General features: G+C 45.5%; 1 protein-coding gene across 1 annotated transcript in view; it reads left to right on the forward strand.

Moving 5' to 3' along the window:
* Nucleotides 1-335: 335 nt before the first annotated feature.
* The window catches only part of PITRM1 (pitrilysin metallopeptidase 1), a gene marked incomplete at its 5' end in the record, with an annotated part of 32,946 nt that continues 13,117 nt past the window's right edge, over nt 336-20,164 (forward strand). Inside the window, 14 exons of the mRNA XM_079700633.1 lie at nt 336-388; nt 2,569-2,674; nt 4,619-4,725; nt 4,877-5,028; nt 5,574-5,688; nt 5,767-5,863; nt 6,519-6,679; nt 8,895-9,021; nt 9,274-9,362; nt 10,048-10,176; nt 10,761-10,874; nt 11,027-11,123; nt 11,640-11,774; nt 12,983-13,121. Of these exons, the coding sequence (XP_079556759.1) occupies nt 336-388; nt 2,569-2,674; nt 4,619-4,725; nt 4,877-5,028; nt 5,574-5,688; nt 5,767-5,863; nt 6,519-6,679; nt 8,895-9,021; nt 9,274-9,362; nt 10,048-10,176; nt 10,761-10,874; nt 11,027-11,123; nt 11,640-11,774; nt 12,983-13,121 (1,621 nt within the window). The remainder of the gene's footprint in view (nt 389-2,568; nt 2,675-4,618; nt 4,726-4,876; nt 5,029-5,573; nt 5,689-5,766; nt 5,864-6,518; nt 6,680-8,894; nt 9,022-9,273; nt 9,363-10,047; nt 10,177-10,760; nt 10,875-11,026; nt 11,124-11,639; nt 11,775-12,982; nt 13,122-20,164) is intronic.

Genomic DNA, 20,164 nt, shown 5'->3' on the forward strand with positions numbered 1-20,164 from the left:
TCCGTAGACCAGCGTCCACCTGTGGCCAGAGGACCACGCAATTCACCTGGCTCAGCGTAAGTCCGCCCCTCCCCTGCACACGCCCGCCCCTCCCCTGCGCAGGCCCCGCCCCTCCCTACGCCTGCCCGTGGCTCTCAGCCCCGCCCCCCGTCGCTTCGCCCTCCCCGCCCTCGAGTCCCGCCCCGCCGCAGCGGGGCCCGCCCCCTTCCTCGCCAGCCTATTGGAGGAGCCGTCGCCCTGCGCGCTGGCCAATAGGGTGGAGGCCGGCTCGTCCCGCCCCGCGCCGTGCGTCGGGTTAAGTGGGGTCACGGCCGGCGGTGCGCTAGTCGGAAGCCATGTGGCGCAACGGGTGGAGAGGCAGGGTTGCTCTGCGGAGGCTGAGGGGCCGGTAAGAGGCGGCGGGGAGCGGGGAGGAGGAAAGGGGGAAGTTTGTGGGGAGCGAGGAAGGGGAGGGGAAAGGGAAGCGGGGAGGGAAGGTGGGCGGCGAGGGCGCCGGGAGCCCGGCGGGCGCTGGAGGCCTCGGGGTCTCTCTCTGGTCCGGGGTGCCGCACCTCAGCACCTTGTTCTGGGGCTCCCGGGGTCACTCTGCTTGGGGGCTCCGTCATCCCGGGGCCCCTCTGCTGGGGCGTCCCGCACCCCCGGCCCCCTCGTTTGGTGGCTCGTGCACCCCGGGGCCCCTCGCCCGGGACCTCCCGCTCCGAGAGCCCATCGGGATGGCAGAGCAGCCCCTCCAGTGGCCTCCCCCCAGAGGAACGGAGTTCCTGTCCAGTTACCAGGGTTGGGGTGCTGCAGCCAGGAAAGATTGGGGTACAGCCGTCGAGGACCTGGCCTGACCCCTCTCACTCCGGGCCTCCCAGAGCGGTGGCCCTGCGTGCAGGTTGTCGGGGTTTTTGAGGTGAAGATTGTCGTTGGTGTGGATTTTAATGCGAGAATAAAAATAGGCGGCAGTTACGGGTCTAATTAGGCGTTAACTCCAGTTCCCTGTGTGTAGTTGTGGGCAGGGAGGCCTCAGGCTCCGCAGCTGCGCTTACTTACCTGCGGCCTTGATGAGAGTGGCGACTCGGGGAGTGGAGGAGGTTTGTGTTTAATGAGAAGGTTTATGGAAAAGGAGTGTGTTTAGCTGCAAACCATGAATGACTATCATTTGTTTTGAGTTTGTAAAATAGGACAATATTTTACTTTTTAAACAAAGTGAATTGTTTAGTTTCATGCTAATTCACAGAATCTTGTTGAGTATGTAAAATACCGCAACATTTTACGTTTTAAAGGAAGATGAGTTGTTTAATTTCACGCTAATTCACAGAATCTTGTTGAGTTTGTGGTGGAGTTTAGCTGCTGTTAGCCCAGGGGAGGGAGCAGGGGGTTGTCTGTTGTTGGGCTGCCCTTATTGGTGTTTTGGGTTAAAATCCTCTATCTCATAATTGTAAGAGTGGCTAAATCGGGGAGGGAAGTGTTGGTTGTTTATAGAACATCCCGTACTATTGCCTGATATTGAATGAGTCAGTGTATTCTGTGCTTATCTTATATAAAAGAAATATTTTGGGGATACATCGTTAATGTAGAAAACACCATAAAACGTATAATGCAGTTGAGAGAAAAATTATTTAAAAATAAGCTGTGTCACCATTACCCAGTTTAAGATTACACCTTACCCATCCATCATACGTCATAATTCTCCTCCCTCTTAAATGAAATCGCCCTTCTGGTTTACAGAAATAACCTCCTTATTTTTCTTTGTGTTTTTACCATCCATCTATCCTCCCATGATACACCGTTACCTGATTGAACAGTACCTGTTTAGATTAATATTGTGTCTGTCCTTTGTAATTTTTTTTGGCTTAGCATCATGTGCCCACATCTTTGATACATACAGTTGTAGTCCATTCAGTCTTAGGACTAAGTTTATCAACTGAATAGTCCACAATTTATGTGTTCTCTGTTGCTGGACATCTGGGCCACTGGGGTTTGGGACTCTTGGGAATGGTGTATGCGTGTGTGTGTGTGTGTGTGTGTGTGTGTGTGTGTGTGTGTGTGTTTGTACACGTACGGGTGCGGGCACCAGGGCCTGAGCGCAGGTCTCCAGGGCACATACATCCAGGGGAATGAACTGCTAATCTGAATAAGGCCAGTGCTCTTCCGCAGTCTCCATTCAGTGTGCACACCCAGTGGCTGTGTGTGAGTACCTGGTAATAACTAGACTTCTTGGTTTTCACCCATTTGGTAGGTACGTAATGGGACTTCATTGTAGACTGAATTTATTGGCATACTGTGATTTTGACATGAGTTGTTTTTTACACAAGGGAAATGGGTGTCATAATTGTATTATAGTTATTTATGGACATGTACAAATAAAAGGTTTTCAACATTTATTTATTAGTTGACGTTGCATGAGTTGAGATAAAACTGAAAGAACTTTAATGGAAATTTCCTGGAATGTGTTTAGAAGATGCAGGTTTTCATTTTTCTTTGAATTCTTTATCCCATGACAGCGTTTTCATTATGTTGCTGAATTATGTTAGCTAATCTCCCTGCAAATCATGTAACTTTGATTACTTTCCTTAAACATAGCACCGCCAGCCTCGGAGCATGGAGGTGGGCGAGCACCATGGCCTGTGAGAGGGCGCTGCTGCGGTACCGGGTCGGAGAGAAGATCCACGGCTTCACTGTCAGCCAGGTAGGCCCTGTGTGCTCTTCCTGTGTCAGGTCCCAGAGCGGAGACCGCAGGGGGTTTTCATCTGTGTCCCCAGGCCCTGGCTTCCTCCTGTTTCACAGCAGGTGCTCAAAGGAGCAGAGTTTGCAAATGAAGGGATTTTCTGACTCTTAAATGAGTACAGATCCCTAACCCCTTCCCTGAACCCCTAGATGCCTCACATCTTTTCAGAGCTCAGAAAGTAAACTCATTTTTGTTTCTGCATCAGTCGTGACTGGTAATGAAGACTGAAGGCCCCACATCTATTCAGGTCAAGTTTCACCGTCGGCTGAGTTTGCTCCAAACTTAGGCAAAATCTTTCTGTTTTTGAGCCATTTGGGTTTCAGGATTATAGAAAAGAGATTGTGGGCCTATAGGTACTTAAGTTTATGTAAAAATGGGTTTTATTTGGCTATTGCTTTGTTTGGCTTAAACTTTCACATTGTTTTTTTCTTTAATGCTATAATTGAAAACAATGCACATCATATAATTGACTGGTTGCTGGTTTCACACTGTGCTTGACACTCTAATGAGAACAGAGGCAAGCAGCTCCCAGTCAGAAGGACACGTGTGCAGCTGCAGGACAAGGAACAGCTTGCTGAGGTGCAGAGAGCAAGAGGAAGACGCAGGAGAGGGGGCTGCTGGGCGCTGGGTGGGGACGGGTTTGTGGAGCAGGAAAGGAGAGCCGCCATCTGTCTCCAGGAAACGGGAGCGGGCCCAGCGCAGGGACAGGGAGTGTTCAAGGCAGGGTCCAGGAGCTTTGAGCCACTTAGAGGGGTGTGGGCGAGAGCATTTGTGAGGCCCCTAAAGACTTCTCAGGGGACTTGGGATTTCTAATACAGTTGTGGTTAATAATGCGTTGTTCAGAGACTGATTCTTTTCCTTTATGTTTCAAGTTTTGTAGAAACTTAGTTTATGGTAAGCTATCATGCTTTTTAGAAACAGTTACTGTGAAAGCTGTTTATGAGGCAGACTGGTTTTAAATTCATTGATCACATCTTACAAAGCACAGTTGTGAACTCTGAGGTATAAATGATTTCGAGACATAAATGATTTCATAGGTATAGCTTACGTGGGCATCAGTAGAACACTTGAAGCACATAGCTTTTGTGGCAGGGCCCCCAGAGCAGGCTCAGGACACCCGAGTTCTCATCTCTGCCCTGCCAGTAAGTTGTCAGCGAAGACAAGCCACTCTCACGGCTGTGTGGTGGTTACGATGACGTGGTGCTGCGGTTGAAGGAGAGGGGCCTTGACACAGTTGCTTTAGTACCGAGGACAGTGGAAGTTACGGAAGCACGCACGCATACACAGCCTCCAGCAGGGGTGAGAACGGGTTTGCCTCTGTGGGGAGTGATGTGTACCCTCATGGACCCTCCCACCAGGAATAAGTAAATGGTGATAGCCCCAGCTCACCGCCAGGAACTCATAAACCGGTAGAGGCAAAGTTTAGCCCCAAGAGCATCCTTCAGCTGCCCCAGGCTCAGGTCCATCCCTGTGTTTACCTCCTGGCCGGGCTGTTCTGAGCATCCCCGGAGATGAAGTGTGCGAGAGACACCACAGACATTCCACGCGAAAGCCTGATCTCCTTCGGGGCAGCCTGGTGTGACAGAAGGGGTCTCAGTCCAGGCTCTGTGGTCTTAGCAAACCGTCTCATCACCCTGATGGGGTGGGAATGCTTGCTTCCCAGCGTTACCTGTGGCGCAGTCAGGAAATCCCTAGCCAACAGTGAGCATTGAGGAGAGAAGGTGTGCCTTGTCCTCAGCCCCGGGTCCTGCCTTCCTGGTCTATGGGCTCTGCACGTGGTGGTTCCTGCCAGTACTGCCTTAGCCTCAGGCAGGCGAGCTGGTCCCACAGCCATGGATGCACTGTCACCGTCCTGGACGCCTTTCCAGCCGAGCTGAGTTGTTCCTGTTTTCCTCGTTGGTTCAGGTAACGTCTGTTCCTGAGCTATCCCTGACCGCCGTGAAACTCAGCCATGACAGCACGGGAGCACAGCACTTGCACCTGGCCAGAGAGGACAGAAACAACCTGTTCAGGTGTGTGCTGCGTCCTGAGGTCTCGATCTGGATGCTCTGCTCGGAGCATCTACTGCACCTTCAGCAGTTCACAGGGAGGGTAGAGGAGTTTCCCTCCGCTGCTCCCCACGGCCGGGCGGCGGCTGACCGGGTGTGGGCCCTGTCCCCGCAGCGTGCAGTTCCGCACCACCCCCGTGGACAGCAGCGGTGCCCCGCACGTCCTGGAGCACACGGTCCTGTGCGGCTCTCAGAGGTACCCCTGCCGGGACCCCTTCTTCAAGATGCTGAACAGGTCGCTGTCTACGTTCATGAACGCCTTCACGGGTGAGACGCGGTCTGGGGACGCAGCCTGCCTTCCTGCAGTTTCTGAGATTGCGGGAGGGTTGGGGTGTTGGCACTCAGGAGACTGGGGTAGATTTCCCATTCCCTGTCTGGAGGACGTTAGAAGCTTAATCATTTGGGAAAGCCAAATTGTGGTTGATTATAAAACCTGGAGTTTAGGAAAAATGTGTCTGAGTTTTGTCTGGAAAAGGTGACAGCCATTTTCTTTGGGGAGTAAAGTTATAAAGCTCAGCCTCTGGAGCTTAGGTTAGCGGTGATGGTGCTGGTGTCTGGGTGGTGACTGCAGGAAGCCGGGCAGTGACGGGCTGGCGACGGGGGCGGCTGGGCACACGCAGTGGGCGCTCCATGGGCCAGGCCGTCTCCTCTGGGCCCACGGTGACCCCGGCGCCAGACCTGCCGCCCAGAGTGGGCGCTGCTGCCTCTGTGCCCCTGCCAGGTCAGGCCTGCCGTGAGGCCGAGACGGGGCTGAGGTGGAGGAGTCCTGCGGGAACTGCTGTATTTAAAATCACCCTCTTCATTGTGTCCAGCTAGTGATTACACCCTGTACCCATTTTCTACACAAAACCCCAAGGACTTCCGGAACCTCCTATCCGTGTATTTGGATGCAGCCTTCTTTCCTTGCTTGCGGGAACTGGATTTCTGGTATGTTGTGATTGGTTAATTGATCTTTACCTTAGTGATAGAGTCACCGTCCCCATGTAATTGTTTGTTACTCTTTAGTCAGGAAGGATGGCGACTAGAACATGAGGATCCCAATGACCCCCAGACGCCCTTGGTCTTCAAAGGAGTCGTCTTTAACGAAATGAAGGGAGCGTTTGTGAGTGTTTTCCTTTTTCATGTTGGGCTAAATTATCTTACTGTATGAAGTGTTGAAGTACAAATAGGCTTGGTAGTTAGTTGGCATCCTCCCATGTCACAGTTTTTTCACTGTGAGAACAGGAATTAGCGGGCACAGTGCCGTGAGCAGGGACTGCAGGACGGTGAGCTGGACAGCAGTTCCCAGCTGTGATGTGGGAGCCACAGTGACCTGTGACCTGCAGGGTGTCAGCCAGGTGAAGACCGCGTTTCTGACGATCCCGAGTGTCTTTTCCACTCTCTCTTGCCCGAGTATACAGTGGGGTTTACAGATTTAATTACAAATCAAGGTATGAGTAAAGACCACTGCATAGAGTGAACGTCTCAGTCAGGCGGGTCACAGGGATTTTTGGCTCCCGGTGCGTGTAAAAGTTACGTGTACACTTTACTGTAGGGCTTAAAAGTGTGTGGTAGCACCACGCCTGAACAAACCGTACACACCTTAATTAACATCACTTCATGGCTGAAAGATGCATCGGTGGGCGTCCTCCTGTACCACGAGAACGGTTGTCCTTGCGGGATGTTGGTGGGTGTGCTCCCAGGACGTGGCTGATTTGTTGAATTACACGAACAGTCCCTGCGTTGGTCTTCACGTACACGTGTACTTTTACTTGAAGACAGATAACGAGAGGATGTTCTCGCAGCACGTTCAGAGCCGCCTGCTTCCCGACCACACGTACTCAGTGGTCTCCGGAGGGGACCCCTTGTGCATCCCGGACCTCACGTGGGAGCAGCTCAGACAGTTCCATGCCACACACTACCATCCCAGCAACGCCAGGTGACTGCCTTGTGAAGTTCGGTGCCAGGTGTTTGCTTTCCTTGCACTGTCATGCTTCTCTCCAGTTCGGCTTGGAAAGGTTTGCTTAACAATTGTGTGCGTGTAGACACTCCTTCGGGTCTGCAGCGGTAACTCTCACACACCCAGCACGCTGAGGGCCCGGCCTGCGCGCCCGCCTCCTCTGCGGCTCAGCTTTGTGCTGAGCGGGTGACGGGAGGCTGGCAGGTCCTCCTCGCAGGCTGACACGGACGCTGGAGAGGTGCCCCCGAAGTGGCGGCTGCATCAGTAAACCTCAGAGATTTACTTCCTGATAGATTGCTTGTGTAAGATACCGTTAATAATAAAACGCTAATAGCCGTGTTTGCAAATACATTAGGCGTTCACGTAAAGTCATACTTGCAAGATTATTTTAAGTGCAAAATTCTTAAATTTAAATTATGAAAAGCCTAAAGCATCTAGGAGAGTGTAGAGAGTAGAACAACGAACTCCGTACACTTACCGCATAGCTTCATCCTTTGGACGTGTACGTAGGTACATGTAGATACATGCAGATATGTTCGAGGATGTTCTTTTACATAAGATACTACCATTTTCACGTTTAACAAAATAAAAAATAATTGATTAAAACCACCTATACCTCAGCCCAAATTGATTTTCCAGTTGTCCCCGAAATATTTGATCAGATGAGGCCCACAAACTGCCTTTCCCCGCCGTGTCTCCTAAGCACCCTTTCTACTGGGACAGTTCCCCCTCCTCATTCTCATGGACCAGGCCCCCTCTTGACTTTCTCGCCTCCTGGGGTGTCTCGCCGCTTCTCTGGTATCGGCAGACGTGCTCCTGTGTTTCCTGAGAGCTGGACATGGGTCCAGAGACTGCCTGCACCCTCGTAGGTGATGCCTGCGGCACCCAGCGGGGATGCCAGGGCTGGTGGGATGGTGATGACGACCTCGCTCCACTGAAAGCCCGCTCCCCCTGCGGACCCAGGCCGTCTGCTGGGGTGGCGTGCTGGCCCCGAGAATATTCAGGCTCCTCACGGCCTGGGAGCGGCTCTCGTGTTCAGTGATAATTGTTGCCTGGAGCAGTTCCTGTGATAGGGTTTGCAAATTTTCTGAAGAATTCTGTAATTTCTTCTATATTTATTGGCTGGGTTTCTGTAAAGAAGAGTTTACCCTGAAGCACGGTTCTCCCGGGAGAGGCGGAGGGTGGGCAGTGGGAGTGAGGCTTCCCCCGGCTGTCCAGTTGTGGGGGCGGGCACTCCTCCAGTGACGACAGAAAGGACTTCTTTTTAGTCTTGTTTGAATTATTTCAGTTTTTAAAATATCGTTACAACCTCATGGAAACGTTTTCATATATGTATATATTTAAGGTGTGATCAAGTGAAATTAAAATAAATTTTTTTAATGCTCAAATTTGCCCCACTGTGGCCTAAGGAAGTTCCTTGACAGTCATCCTGTCTTTCTGAAGGTCTTTAGTCTTCAGTAACTTCACTGGTTTCTGCCCCAGCCCCAAATCCAGGCTCATCCTGCCCCCAGTCCGTAGCTGGCCTTTTCTCTAGGGAGTTTGGAGCTAAATGCAGACGGGCATATAGAGACTGTGTTTAGATGGCACCAGGGGTGCTTGTTGCCACTGGATTATCACATTCTAAATTCCGAGTGGGAGATGTGACGGGATCTTCAGGTTGCTACTTCCCTAGCCCTTAAGCGTAGCTCACACAGCATTCTATTACAAAGATGAAGTCTGTCATTGTCCTCTTTATCCCCGATGAATAATATGTTGTCTTAAAAACATGTGTGACCTGAAACTTGTAGCCTAAGTTTGAAGTTTGTGAATTAAATTTTGTTTGGTAGTCTTAGGTGGATTATTGTGTTACTGTAGCTAAGGTCTTAAGTATTTTAATGTGCAACTTATTTGGTTTTTGAAACACCTTTATAGTAGATTCAAAATGAAGAGCAGTTTTTGCCAGAGTACATTTAATTAATCCCTTTTGTACAATTTGTGTTTTGTTTGAACCACATCTTGTAAAAAGAGCAAAAGCCTCTTTGTTGTTTGTGGTTAAGTGAAAAAAGGTGTTCCTGTGTGAAGTTCACTTCAGCGTGGAAACTGGCTCGTTATCGGCTGTCATGTCCTGCACACCCTCCAGTTCATACAAAGCCGTCTGTGTTGATTTCTAATCTTTTAACCTAAAATAAACTAAGGTATTCTCTCAAAATTTCAGGTTCTTCACTTATGGTAATTTTCCGCTAGAACAGCATCTGAAACAAATCCATGAAGAAGCACTGAGTAAATTTCAGAGAATCAAGCCATGTACCGCAGTGCCAGCCCAGAAGCCTTGGGATAAGCCTGTAAGTGCCGGGTCCAGAGTCATCAGTGTCACCAGGCCTGTCAGATACGTGATACGGAGGCGCGGGCGTGTGTTAATAGGGTTTTCAGATGCCGTGGGCTGTGCCATGTACGTAACAGCTTTTCAAGCCTGAAGAGCAGTTATTTGTTTGGGAGGAAAGTTAATCTAGTGAAAAGTATCCCGTGGACCGTTTTACACATCAGGTAACCTGTGCTTGTTTGAAGCCCTTCACACATGCTCTGTCCTCTTCCAGAGGGAGTTCCAGATCACGTGTGCCCCGGACTCGCTGGCTGCGGGCTCCTCAGAGCAGACGACCATCAGTGTCAGCTTCCTCCTGCCAGAGTGAGTGTGCGTGGAGCTCATGCTGCTGACCCAGTGGGGACGGGGTAGCTGGGAGGTCGGGGGCGGAGGACTCCACTTGGGCGTAAGTGAGTGGACGGTAAGAATTGGGGAGTCCAGCAGTGTTAGGTGTGGGGTGTTTTTAACAACATCTGGCATGGTTTGGGTTTAGTGTTGGGGTCGGGGATGCCTCTGCGCGTGAGAAGAGCACTGTGAACTGTGGCCTTGAAAGAACCTTGTTCACACGAGACTGTAATCCCAGAGGCCTGGGCCCGCAGGAAGGGGTCCTGCCGCGCTGTCGGTGTCTGCCCTCTGCAGCTGCACAGCCTGACCGAATGGCCCCGTTTCCTGTGTGTGTCTCATTTGCGTGTGGGCGGTGCGGTTATACTGAAACAGTGCATGTCAGAGTGCTGGGCAACCCTGTCGTGTGATAGCATGCGTGTGCAGCTCTGTTAGCCTCAGGGTTTGGGAGCCCCAGAATGCCAGCATATGAGAGCTTTGAATATCAAAAAATACTCTCTCTACCCATGTAACTGTTAAAATAGAGGTTGAAATGCAAGAATTTCTAGTAGAATTTCAGTTTTGGGGGGAAATAAGTGTCAATTTAGTAGTGATTTTAATAATTTTGAAAACATATGGGCCAACCGTTTCCCTTTTTTCCTCCCCCCTCCCGTTTTTATAAATGAAGCATCACTGACACATTTGAAGCCTTCACGTTGAACCTTCTGTCTTCACTCTTGATCAGTGGCCCCAACTCCCCCTTCTACAAAGCCCTCATTGAATCTGGACTCGGCACAGACTTTTCCCCTGATGTTGGGTATGTTTTATTATCAGATCAGATCATTTGTCCACGATTAGGGGCAATTTTGACATTTCACAGTGTCTGGACACATTTTAGGTTGTTACAAGTGGCAGCTCATGGGCGGGGGTCGGGTGTAGATGCTCCACATTCCATAGTCACAGGACGGCCCTCTTCCCACCCCAGCTATGGTTCCAGGACAAGCTGTTTGTGTCCTCTGCAGGGGACATTTGGCAAAAAAAAACAAACAAAACCCAACAAGGTAGCTCTTCCAAGATCTCAGAATGGCATACTGCTGCCTGTTTTAAAAATCAGGCCATTAAATATTCTTTGAAGTCTTAAGATTTTGTAAAACTCTCTAGATTTATTCTGCCTTAAATCTAAAATTTAAATTGTGATTTTTAGAAATGTTAAAAGGGCATGAATGTAAATGTGACCAGTTGTGTCTGAGCAGCAAATACCCGAGGACGCTGCTTTACTGGCTTTCTCATGGGGGAGTCCTTGCCTGTGTCCTGTAGAGGATTTGATCTCAGTAAAGCATCTTATATACGAGTGATGGAGGCTGTACAGATTCTAACGCATTACCTGCTTTTGTATCCCAGGTACAATGGCTGCACACGGGAGGCCTACTTCAGCGTGGGCCTGCAGGGTATTGCAGAGAAGGACATTCAGACAGTCCAGGACCTCGTGGATAGGACACTGGATGACATCATCGAGTACGTGCGGTGTCTGTGGGGTTGGGCTGGAGTCCCCCCCTCCTGAGTGTAGGGGGCACTTTACGTCACAGAACACACGCTTCTTCATGGGAGCTGCCTTGTTCAGAAACATGGATTTCTTCTCAACATCTGAGTTCTTGGTGTTTCTATAGGAAAGGATTTGAAGATGATCGAATTGAAGCCTTACTTCATAAAATTGAGATACAGATGAAGCACCAGTCTGTCAGCTTTGGACTCACCCTGACGTCTGTGTGTATTGCTCAAACACCTCATTTCTCTTTTTGTTACCTTTATAATTAGTGGTTCTTGAAAATATAGATTGTTATTCACAGCACCTTTCATTTGAACCTTGAAAGTTATGGTGTTTCGGATCGGATATAAAATTACTGTTAATTTAATTTTAATAATACATTGGCTTGTCTTTTTACTAGCTTACTTCATTAGCTTTCCGATGTCTTATTTTTTAATAGGTTTATGCAGAGTGCTTTAAACAGATAGGGATTTATGATAAATATTAGTAATTATATTTTCCAAAAAGTACTTTTTGAACCTGTGCTTTTTAATTTGCTAGGAAAAAAACTCACATAAAATGAGTTTAGTTTTCCTTCTTCTAGCCAAAGAATGACTTAATTTTTGTCATGAGCAGTCATCTGTGGTATTTTTAAATATAGAAACTGATTCTTAATGAAAAGATAGGCTTGGATGTTGGCTGAACCGACACAGAGTTTACAGGTAACGTGCCACATGTTGTGACCCCTGTTGCAGTACGTAGCTTCCTGCTGGAATCATGATGGGGACCCCGTGGAGCTCCTGAAGCTCGGGAGTCAGGTGGCTCGGTTCCGGAAGTGCCTGGAGGAAAATCCAAAGTTTTTGCAAGAAAAAGTAAAACAGTATTTTAAGGTAAGAAACTTGGAGGATTTATGTCTGTAGTTTTGAAGTTGAATTTTATAACAATGAAGGGAGCGTTAGGAATATAATCTACATTGTATAAGTCCATTTCTGCTAATAGGCAGGTGATATAATTTCTTACTTACAAATTAAAATTGTAAATGGTTATATTAGCTTTAAAAATTCAATTTTCCAGATTCTTAGGTTGGTTTTATATGAATATGTGCATGTGTTTTTTTTACATATGAATGCGTGTAGGTATGTGTATAACAAAACATCTGCCCGTGTTTTTGTCGTGTTTTGGTAATAGGATATATAGGATACGAGAAGAGTCGCCTAAATGTGTAAATGTTCTGGTGGTTTTTACCAAGGCGTCTTCTGGTGCTCGCTTGTTTGTCTCCACAGATTTGTGGGCTTTTGTGCTTGGTGTGTGTTCCTTGGTGGATGGTCACTGATAGGACAGAATGTCATCCACCTCCCTTGCCCTGGGGGTCGGGGGGTGGGGGGACAACACCATCCTGCCGTGAGTGGAAGCCACGTTCCTGTGCACCAGCATTTGGGGCCATTAGGCCAGCAGTCTCTCTTGAGTTACGAGTTATTTCACATGAAGTGCTTGTCGTGCTGTAATTCTCCCACTCTGTGTAGTGTCACAGGTGAGCCTTTTGCGTGCGTGTGTTTCTAGTGGCTGCGTAAATCAGAGGCACATTAAGTCACCTAACATTTATTTTCACGTTAGGGCAATATCTGTTTTGTCCTCATAATTTATAAAATATTGAGTGCAGAATTTAGTCCCAGCCTTTGAGAAGTTAACAGTATAATGAAGACTAGATAAAAATTAAATTCCTTTATTCTGTGTTATTTTCCATTTAGACTAAAGCCAAAAGTTTATAATACTAAAAAGTGCAAGTGGTTTCTTTGTCCAACCAACGTGTAAAGGGAATGTCGAATGTCATCACGTTTGTGGTTAAGACGTAGTAACCACAGTGGTCGTGTAACAGCACTGGCTTGTGTGGAACACGTGGTCCCCGCAGAGCACATGGACCTCGAGGATTGCGTGTGGCTCACAGGCTCTCCACACACAGCCCTTTGGGGCGAGTTCTGTTGTTGTGACTGTGTGAAATGGGAAAATGGAACTGCAGGGCCCCGAGACCACCCTGCTCAAGGCTGGCTCGGTGCTGGACATGATAAAATCTTGTTTTAATTTGGCTTTTTTGTTGCAGAATAATCAGCATAAGTTGACTTTATCAATGAAACCAGACGACAAGTATTCCGAGAAACAAATGCAGCTGGAAACAGAAAAACTGAAGCAAAAGGTCAACTCTCTTTCACCGGAAGACAAGCAGCAGATCTATGAAAAAGGTCAGGCCTGGTAATTCCCTCGCCTTCACCCAACCCCACTGTGCTGTTTAGGGATAAGTGTCGTTTCAGCCAACAGTCCTCTGTTGGTTGCCTATGGAGTTCTCTGTTTGGTGCAGTGGGTTCAACCCCAGTAGGATTGACCCTGTTTTTAGAAAATCCACCCTGTGATTCAGCAGGAAAGGCAGGCATACTGGAAAAGAGGTGGCTTTATAAGGTTTATTCATTCACAGATTTTACAAATGCCTTTTCTATACCAGGGGCTGTAATAGGCCACTAAATGTGTGTTGTGTTGCAGTACATAATTAACTGCAAATAGGCCCTGTGTGAGCTGTGGGTTCAGGAGAGGCAGGTCTCGGGGGCGACACAGGCCTTGAGCTCCTCATGGAACCCCCCCTCCACCCCAGTCCCTGTGGTGCAGGTGCTATGAGCACAGAAAGGGGTCTGTGGTATCTTCCAGTGCTAACCTGCACTGCCTGTAAAGCCCGGTGGTCCTACTCCTGAGCATTTACCCAAGAGAAGTGAAAGCATCGGTCCACATGGAACTTGAGCCAGCCTCATTTCCACCCACGTGGTGTCCACACAGGGAAATACTGTGAAATATCCACACAGTGAAATGCTGCTCAGCCATAAAGGGGACCAAAATACTGATACACTCAATATCCGCGAGTCTCAAAGCATTGTGCTAAGTGCACAAAGGAACACCTGTGTAACAGGTTCATTTACCTGAAGCCCTAGAAATGGCGATGCTCTACTGACAGAGGCCGGTGAGTCCGGGAGCACAGTGGGGATCACCTGCGGGGAACCTTCCGGGGGTGATGGCACCTTCTGCATCATGATACCTTTGTCAGAATCCATTGGGTTGTATCTTTAAAGTTGTGAATTTTATCGTATGTGACTTATGTATTAATGAAGTCTATTAATATATATATGCATACACACAGTACACGCAAATACATATACACCCCCCAACCCCCCCCCGCCAAAAAAAGTTGGCTGGGATAACATGAAGAATTTATCAGGCTTGTCAGGAGGTGGATATGACTTGAAGTGAAAAGTAATTCCCTTTTATCATGCTAAGTTGGAGGTGATATAATTTTGTAAAGACACAATTAATGTCAACTTATAACCTATTTATAATCTCTGAATTCTTCTTTAGACATACAAAGAGTTAGTTACTTTAAGCTCTTGCATAAATTTTTTTTAATTGAAGTATAGTTGATTTACAATGTTGTGTTAGTTTCTGGTGTACAGCAAAGTGATTCAGATATAGCTATAGATTCTTTTTCAGATTTTTTTCCATTATAGTTTATTATAAAATATTATTTTTTTATACAGCAGTTTCTTATTAGTTATCCATTTTATACGTATTAGTGTACATATGTCAATCCCAATCTCCCAGTTCGTCACGTCACACCTCACCCCCCGCCCCCTTCGCCACTTTCCCACCTTGGTGTCCATACGTTTGTTCTCCACATCTGTGTCTCTGTTTCTTCCCTGCAAACCAGTTCATCTGTACCATTTTACTAGGCTCCACGTATATGCGTTAATATACGATATTTGTTTTGCTCTTTCTGACTTCACTCTGTATGACAGTCTCTAGATCCATCCACATCTCTATAAATTTCATTCCTTTCTATGGCTGAGTAATACTCCATTGTATATATGTACCACATCTTCTTTATCCATTCGTCTGTCGATGGGCATTTAGGTTGCTTCCTTGACCTGGCTATTGTAAATAGTGCTGCAATGAACATTGGGGTGCATGTGTCTTTTTGAATTATGGTTTCTCTGGGTATATGCCCAGTAGTGGGATTGCTGGGTCATATGGTAATTCTATTTTTGTTTTTTAAGGAACCTCCATACAATTCTCCATAGTGGCTATATCAATTTACATTCCCACCAACAGTTCAAGAGGGTTTGCTTTTTTCCACACCCTCTCCAGCATTTGTTGTTTGTAGATTTTCTTTTTTTTTTTTTTTTTTTTTTTTGCGGTATGCGGGCCTCTCACTGTTGTGGCCTCTCCCATTGCGGACGCGCAGGCTCAGTGGCCACGGCTCACGGGACCAACCGCTCCGCGGCATGTGGGATCCTCCCAGACTGGGGCACGAACCCGTGTCCCCTGCATCGGCAGGCGGACTCTCAACCACTGCGCCACCAGGGAAGCCCTTGTTGTTTGTAGATTTTCTGATGATGCTCATTCTAACTAGTGTGAAGTGATACGTCACTGTAGTTCTGATTTGCATTTCTCTAATAATTAGTGATGTTGAGCAGCTTTTCATGTGCTTCTTGGCCATCTGTATGTCTTCTTTGGAGGGATGTCTATTTAGGTCTTCTGCCCATTTTTGGATTGGGTTGTTTGTTTCTTTAATATTGAGTTGCATGAGCTATTTATATATTTGGAGATTAATCCTTTGTCCGTTGATTCATTTGCAAATATTTTCTCCCATTCTGAGAGTTTTCTTTTCGTCTTGTTTGCAGTTTCCTTTGCTTTGCAAAAGCTTTTAAGTTTCATTAGGTCTCCTTTGTTTTTTTGTTTTTTCTTTAGGAGGTGGATCAAAAAAGATCTTGCTGTGATTTATGTCAAAGAGTGTTCTTCCTATGTTTTCCTCTAAGAGTTTTATAGTGTCCAGTCTTACATTTAGGTCTTGAATCCATTTTGAGTTTATTTTTGTGTGTGGTGTTAGAGAGTGTTCTAATTTCATTCTTTTACATGTCTGTCCAGTTTTCCCAGCACCACTTATCGAAGAGACTGTCTTTTCTCCATTGTATATCCTTGCCTCCTTTGTCAAAGATTAGTTGACCATAGGTGTGTGGGTTTGTCTCTGGGCTTTCTATCCTGTTTCATTGATCTGTATTTCTGTTTTTGTGCCAGTACCATATTGTCTTGATTACTGTAGCTTTGTAGTATAGTCTGAAGTCAGGGAGTCTGATTCCTCCAGCTCCGTTTTTTTCCCTCAAGACTGCTTTGGCTATTCAGGGTCCTTTGTATCTCCGTACAGATTTTAAGATTTTTTGTTCTAGTTCTGTAAAAAATGCCATTGGTAGTTTGATGGGGATTGCATTGAATCTGTAGATTGCTTTGGGTAGTAGAGTCATTTTCACAATATTGATTCTTCCCATCCAAGAACATGGTATATCCCTCCATCTGTTTGTGTCATTTTTAATTTCTTTCATCAGTGTCTTACAGTTTTCTGCATACAGGTCTTTTGTCTCCCTAGGTAGGTTTATTCCTAGATATTTTATTCTCTTTGTTGCAGTGGTAAATGGGAGTGTTTCCTTAATTTCTCTTTGCCATTTTTCATCGTTAGTGTATACAAATGCAAGAGATTTCTGTGCATTAGTTTTGTATCCTGCAACTTTTAACAGATTCATTGATTAGCTCTAGTAGTTTTCTGGTGGCATCTTTAGGATTCTCTATGTAGAGTATCATGTCATCTACAGACAGTGACAGTTTTACTTCTTCTTTTCCAATTTGCATTCCTTTTATTTCTTTTTCTTCTCTGATTGCCATGGCTAGGACTTCCAAAACTATGTTGAATAATAGTGGCGAGAGTGGACATCCTTGTCTTGTTCCTGACCTTAGAGGAAATACTTTCAGGTTTTCACCATTGAGAATGATGTTTGCTGTGGGTTTGTCATATGGCCTTAATTATGTTGAGGTACATTCCCTCTATGCCCACTTTCTGGAGAGTTTTTATCATAAATGGGTGTTGAATTTTGTCAGAAAGCTTTTTCTGCGTCTATTGAGATGATCATATGGATTTTCTTCTTCAATTTCTTAACATGGTGTATCACAATGATTGATTTGCGTGTATTGAGGAATCCTTGCATCCCTGGGATAAACCCCACTTGATCATGGTGTGTGATCCTTTTCATGTGTTGTTGGATTGTGTTTCCTAGTATTTTATTGAGGAATTTTGCATCTATATTCATCAGTGATATTGGTCTGTAATTTTATTTTTTTGTAGTATCTTTGTCTGATTTGCTATCAGGGTGGTGGTGGCCTTATAGAATGAGTTTGGGAGTGTTCCTTCCTCTGCAGTTTATTGGAAGAGTTTGAGAAGGATGGGTGTTAGCTCTTCTCTAAATGTTTGGTAGAATTCACCTGTGAAGCCATCTGGTCCTGGACTTCTGTTTGTTGGAAGATTTTTAATCACAGTTTCAATTTCATTACTTGTGATTGGTCTGTTCGTATTTTCTTTTTCTTCATGCTTCAGTCTTGGAAGGTTATACCTTTCTAAGAATTTGTATGTTTCTTCTAGGCTGTCCATTTTATTGGCATAGAGTTGCTTGTAGTAGTCTCTTAGGATGCTTTGTATTTCTGCGGTGTCTGTTGTGACTTCTCCTTTTTCATTTCTAATTTTATTGATTTGAGTCCTCTTCCTCGTTTTCTTGATGAGTCTGGCTAATGGTTTATCAATTTTGTTTATCTTCTCAAAGAACAGCTTTTATTTCTATGGATGTTTGATATTGTTTTCTTTGTTTCTATTTCATTTATTTCTGCTCTAATCTTTATGATTTCTTTCCTTCTACTAACTTTGGGTTTTGTTTGTTCTTCTTTCTCTAGGCCCTTTAGGTGTAACGTTAGATTGTTTATTTGAAATTTTTCTTGTTTCTTGAGGTAAGCTTGTATTGCTATAAACTTCTTAGAACTGCTTTTGCTGCATCTCATAGGTTTTGGATCATTGTGTTTTCGTTGTAATTTCTCTCTAGGTATTTTTTGATTTCCTCTTTGATTTCTTCAGTGATCTCTTGGTTATTTAGTAATGTATTGTTTAACCTCCATGTGTTTGTGTGTTTTTTTATTTTTATTTTTTTTTTATTTTTTTATTTTTTTATTTTTATTTTTTGCTTTATCACAAATTTAATCAGTTATATGTATACATATGTTCCCATATCCCCTCCCTTTTGCGTCTCCCTCCCACCCTCCCTATCCCACCCCTCCAGGCGGTCACAAAGCACCGAGCTGATCTCCCTGTGCTATGCGGCTGCTTCCCACTAGCTATCTACCTTACGTTTGGTAGTGTATATATGTCCATGCCGCTCTTTCACTTTGTCACAGCTTACCGTTCCCCCTCCCCATATCCTCAAGTCCATTCTCTAGTAGGTCTGTGTCTTTATTCCTGTCTTACCCCTATGTTCTTCATGACCTTTTTTTTTCTTAAATTCCATATATATGTGTCAGCATACAGTATTTGTCTTTCTCTTTCTGACTTACTTCACTCTGTATGACAGACTCTAGGTCCATCCACCTCATTACAAATAGTTCAATTTCATTTCTTTTTATGGCTGAGTAATATTCCATTGTATGTATGTGCCACATCTTCTTTACCCATTCATCCAATGATGGACACTTAGGTTGTTTCCATCTCCGGGCTATTGTAAATAGGGCTGCTATGAACATTTTGGTACATGTCTCTTTTTGAATTATGGTTTTCTCAGGGTATATGCCCAGTAGTGGGATTGCAGGGTCATATGGTAGTTCTATTTGTAGTTTTTTAAGGAACCTCCATACCGTTCTCCATAGTGGCTGTACCAATTCACATTCCCACCAGCAGTGCAAGAGTGTTCCCTTTTCCCCACACCCTCTCCAGCATTTATTGTTTCTAGATTTCTTGATGATGGCCATTCTGACTGGTGTGAGATGATATCTCGTTGTAGTTTTGATTTGCATTTCTCTAATGATTAATGATGTTGAGCATTCTTTCATGTGTTTGTTGGCAGTCTGTATATCTTCTTTGGAGAAATGCCTATTTAAGTCTAATGCCTATTTACGGTTTTGTTGCCTGTAATTGATCTCTAACCTCGTAGCGTTGTGGTCAGAAAAGATCCTTGATATGATTTCAATTTTCTTAAATTTACTGAGGCTTGATTTGTGACCCAAGATGTGATCTATCCTGGAGAATGTTCCGTGCGCACTTGAGAAGAAAGTGTAATCTGCTATTGGATGGACTGTCCTATAAATATCAGTTAAAACTATCTGGTCTATTGTGTCATTTAAAGCTTGTGTTCCTTATTGATTTTCTGTTTGGATGATCTGTCTGTTGGGGTAAGTAAGTCCCCCACTATTATTGTGTTACTGTCGATTTCCTCTTTTAGAGCTCTTAGCAGTTGCCTTATGTATTGAGGTGCTCCTGTGTTGGGTGCATATATATTTATAATTGTTACATCTTCTTCTTGGATTGATCCCTTGATCATTATGTAGTGTCTTTCTTTGTCTCTTGTAACATTTTTCATTTCAAAGTCTATTTTATCTGATATGAGTATTGCTACTCCAGCTTTCTTTTGATTTCCGTTTACATGGAATGTCTTTTTCCATCCCCTCACTTTCAGTCTTTATGTGTCCCTAGGTCTGAAGTGGGTCTCTTGTAGATAGCATATATATGGGTCTTGTTTTTGTATCCATTCAACGAGCCTGTGTCTTTCTTTTTTTTTTTTTTTTTTTTTTTGCAGTACGCGGGCCTCTCACTGCTGTGGCCTCTCCCGCTGCGGAGCACAGGCTCCGGACGCGCAGGCCCAGCAGCCATGCCTCTCGGGGCCCAGCCACTCCGTGGCATATGGGATCCTCCAGGACCGGGGCACGAACCCACATCCCCTGCATCGGCAGGCGGACTCTCAACCACTGCGCCACCAGGGAGGCCCGAGCCTGTGTCTTTTGCTTGGAGCATTTAATCCATTCACTTTTAAGGTAGTTATTGATACGTATGTTCCTATGACCATTTTCTTAATTGTTTTGGGTTGGTTTTTGTAGATCCTTTTCTTCTCTTGTGTTTCCCACTTAGAGAAGTTCCTTTAGCATTTGTTGTAGAGCTGGTTTGGTGGTGCTGAATTCTCTTAGCTTTTGCTTGTCTGTAAAGCTTTTGATTTCTCCATCGAATCTGAATGAGATTCTGAATGAGATCCTTGCCGGGTAGAGTAACCTTGGTTGTAGGTTCTTCCCTTTCATCACTTTAAATATATCATGCCACTCCCTTCTGGGTTGTAGAGTTTCTGCTGAGAAATCAGCTGTTAACCTTATGGGAGTTCCCTTGTATGTTATTTGT

Source organism: Hyperoodon ampullatus, assembly GCF_949752795.1.
Source record: "Hyperoodon ampullatus genome assembly, chromosome: 3".
NCBI lineage: Eukaryota > Metazoa > Chordata > Mammalia > Artiodactyla > Ziphiidae > Hyperoodon > Hyperoodon ampullatus.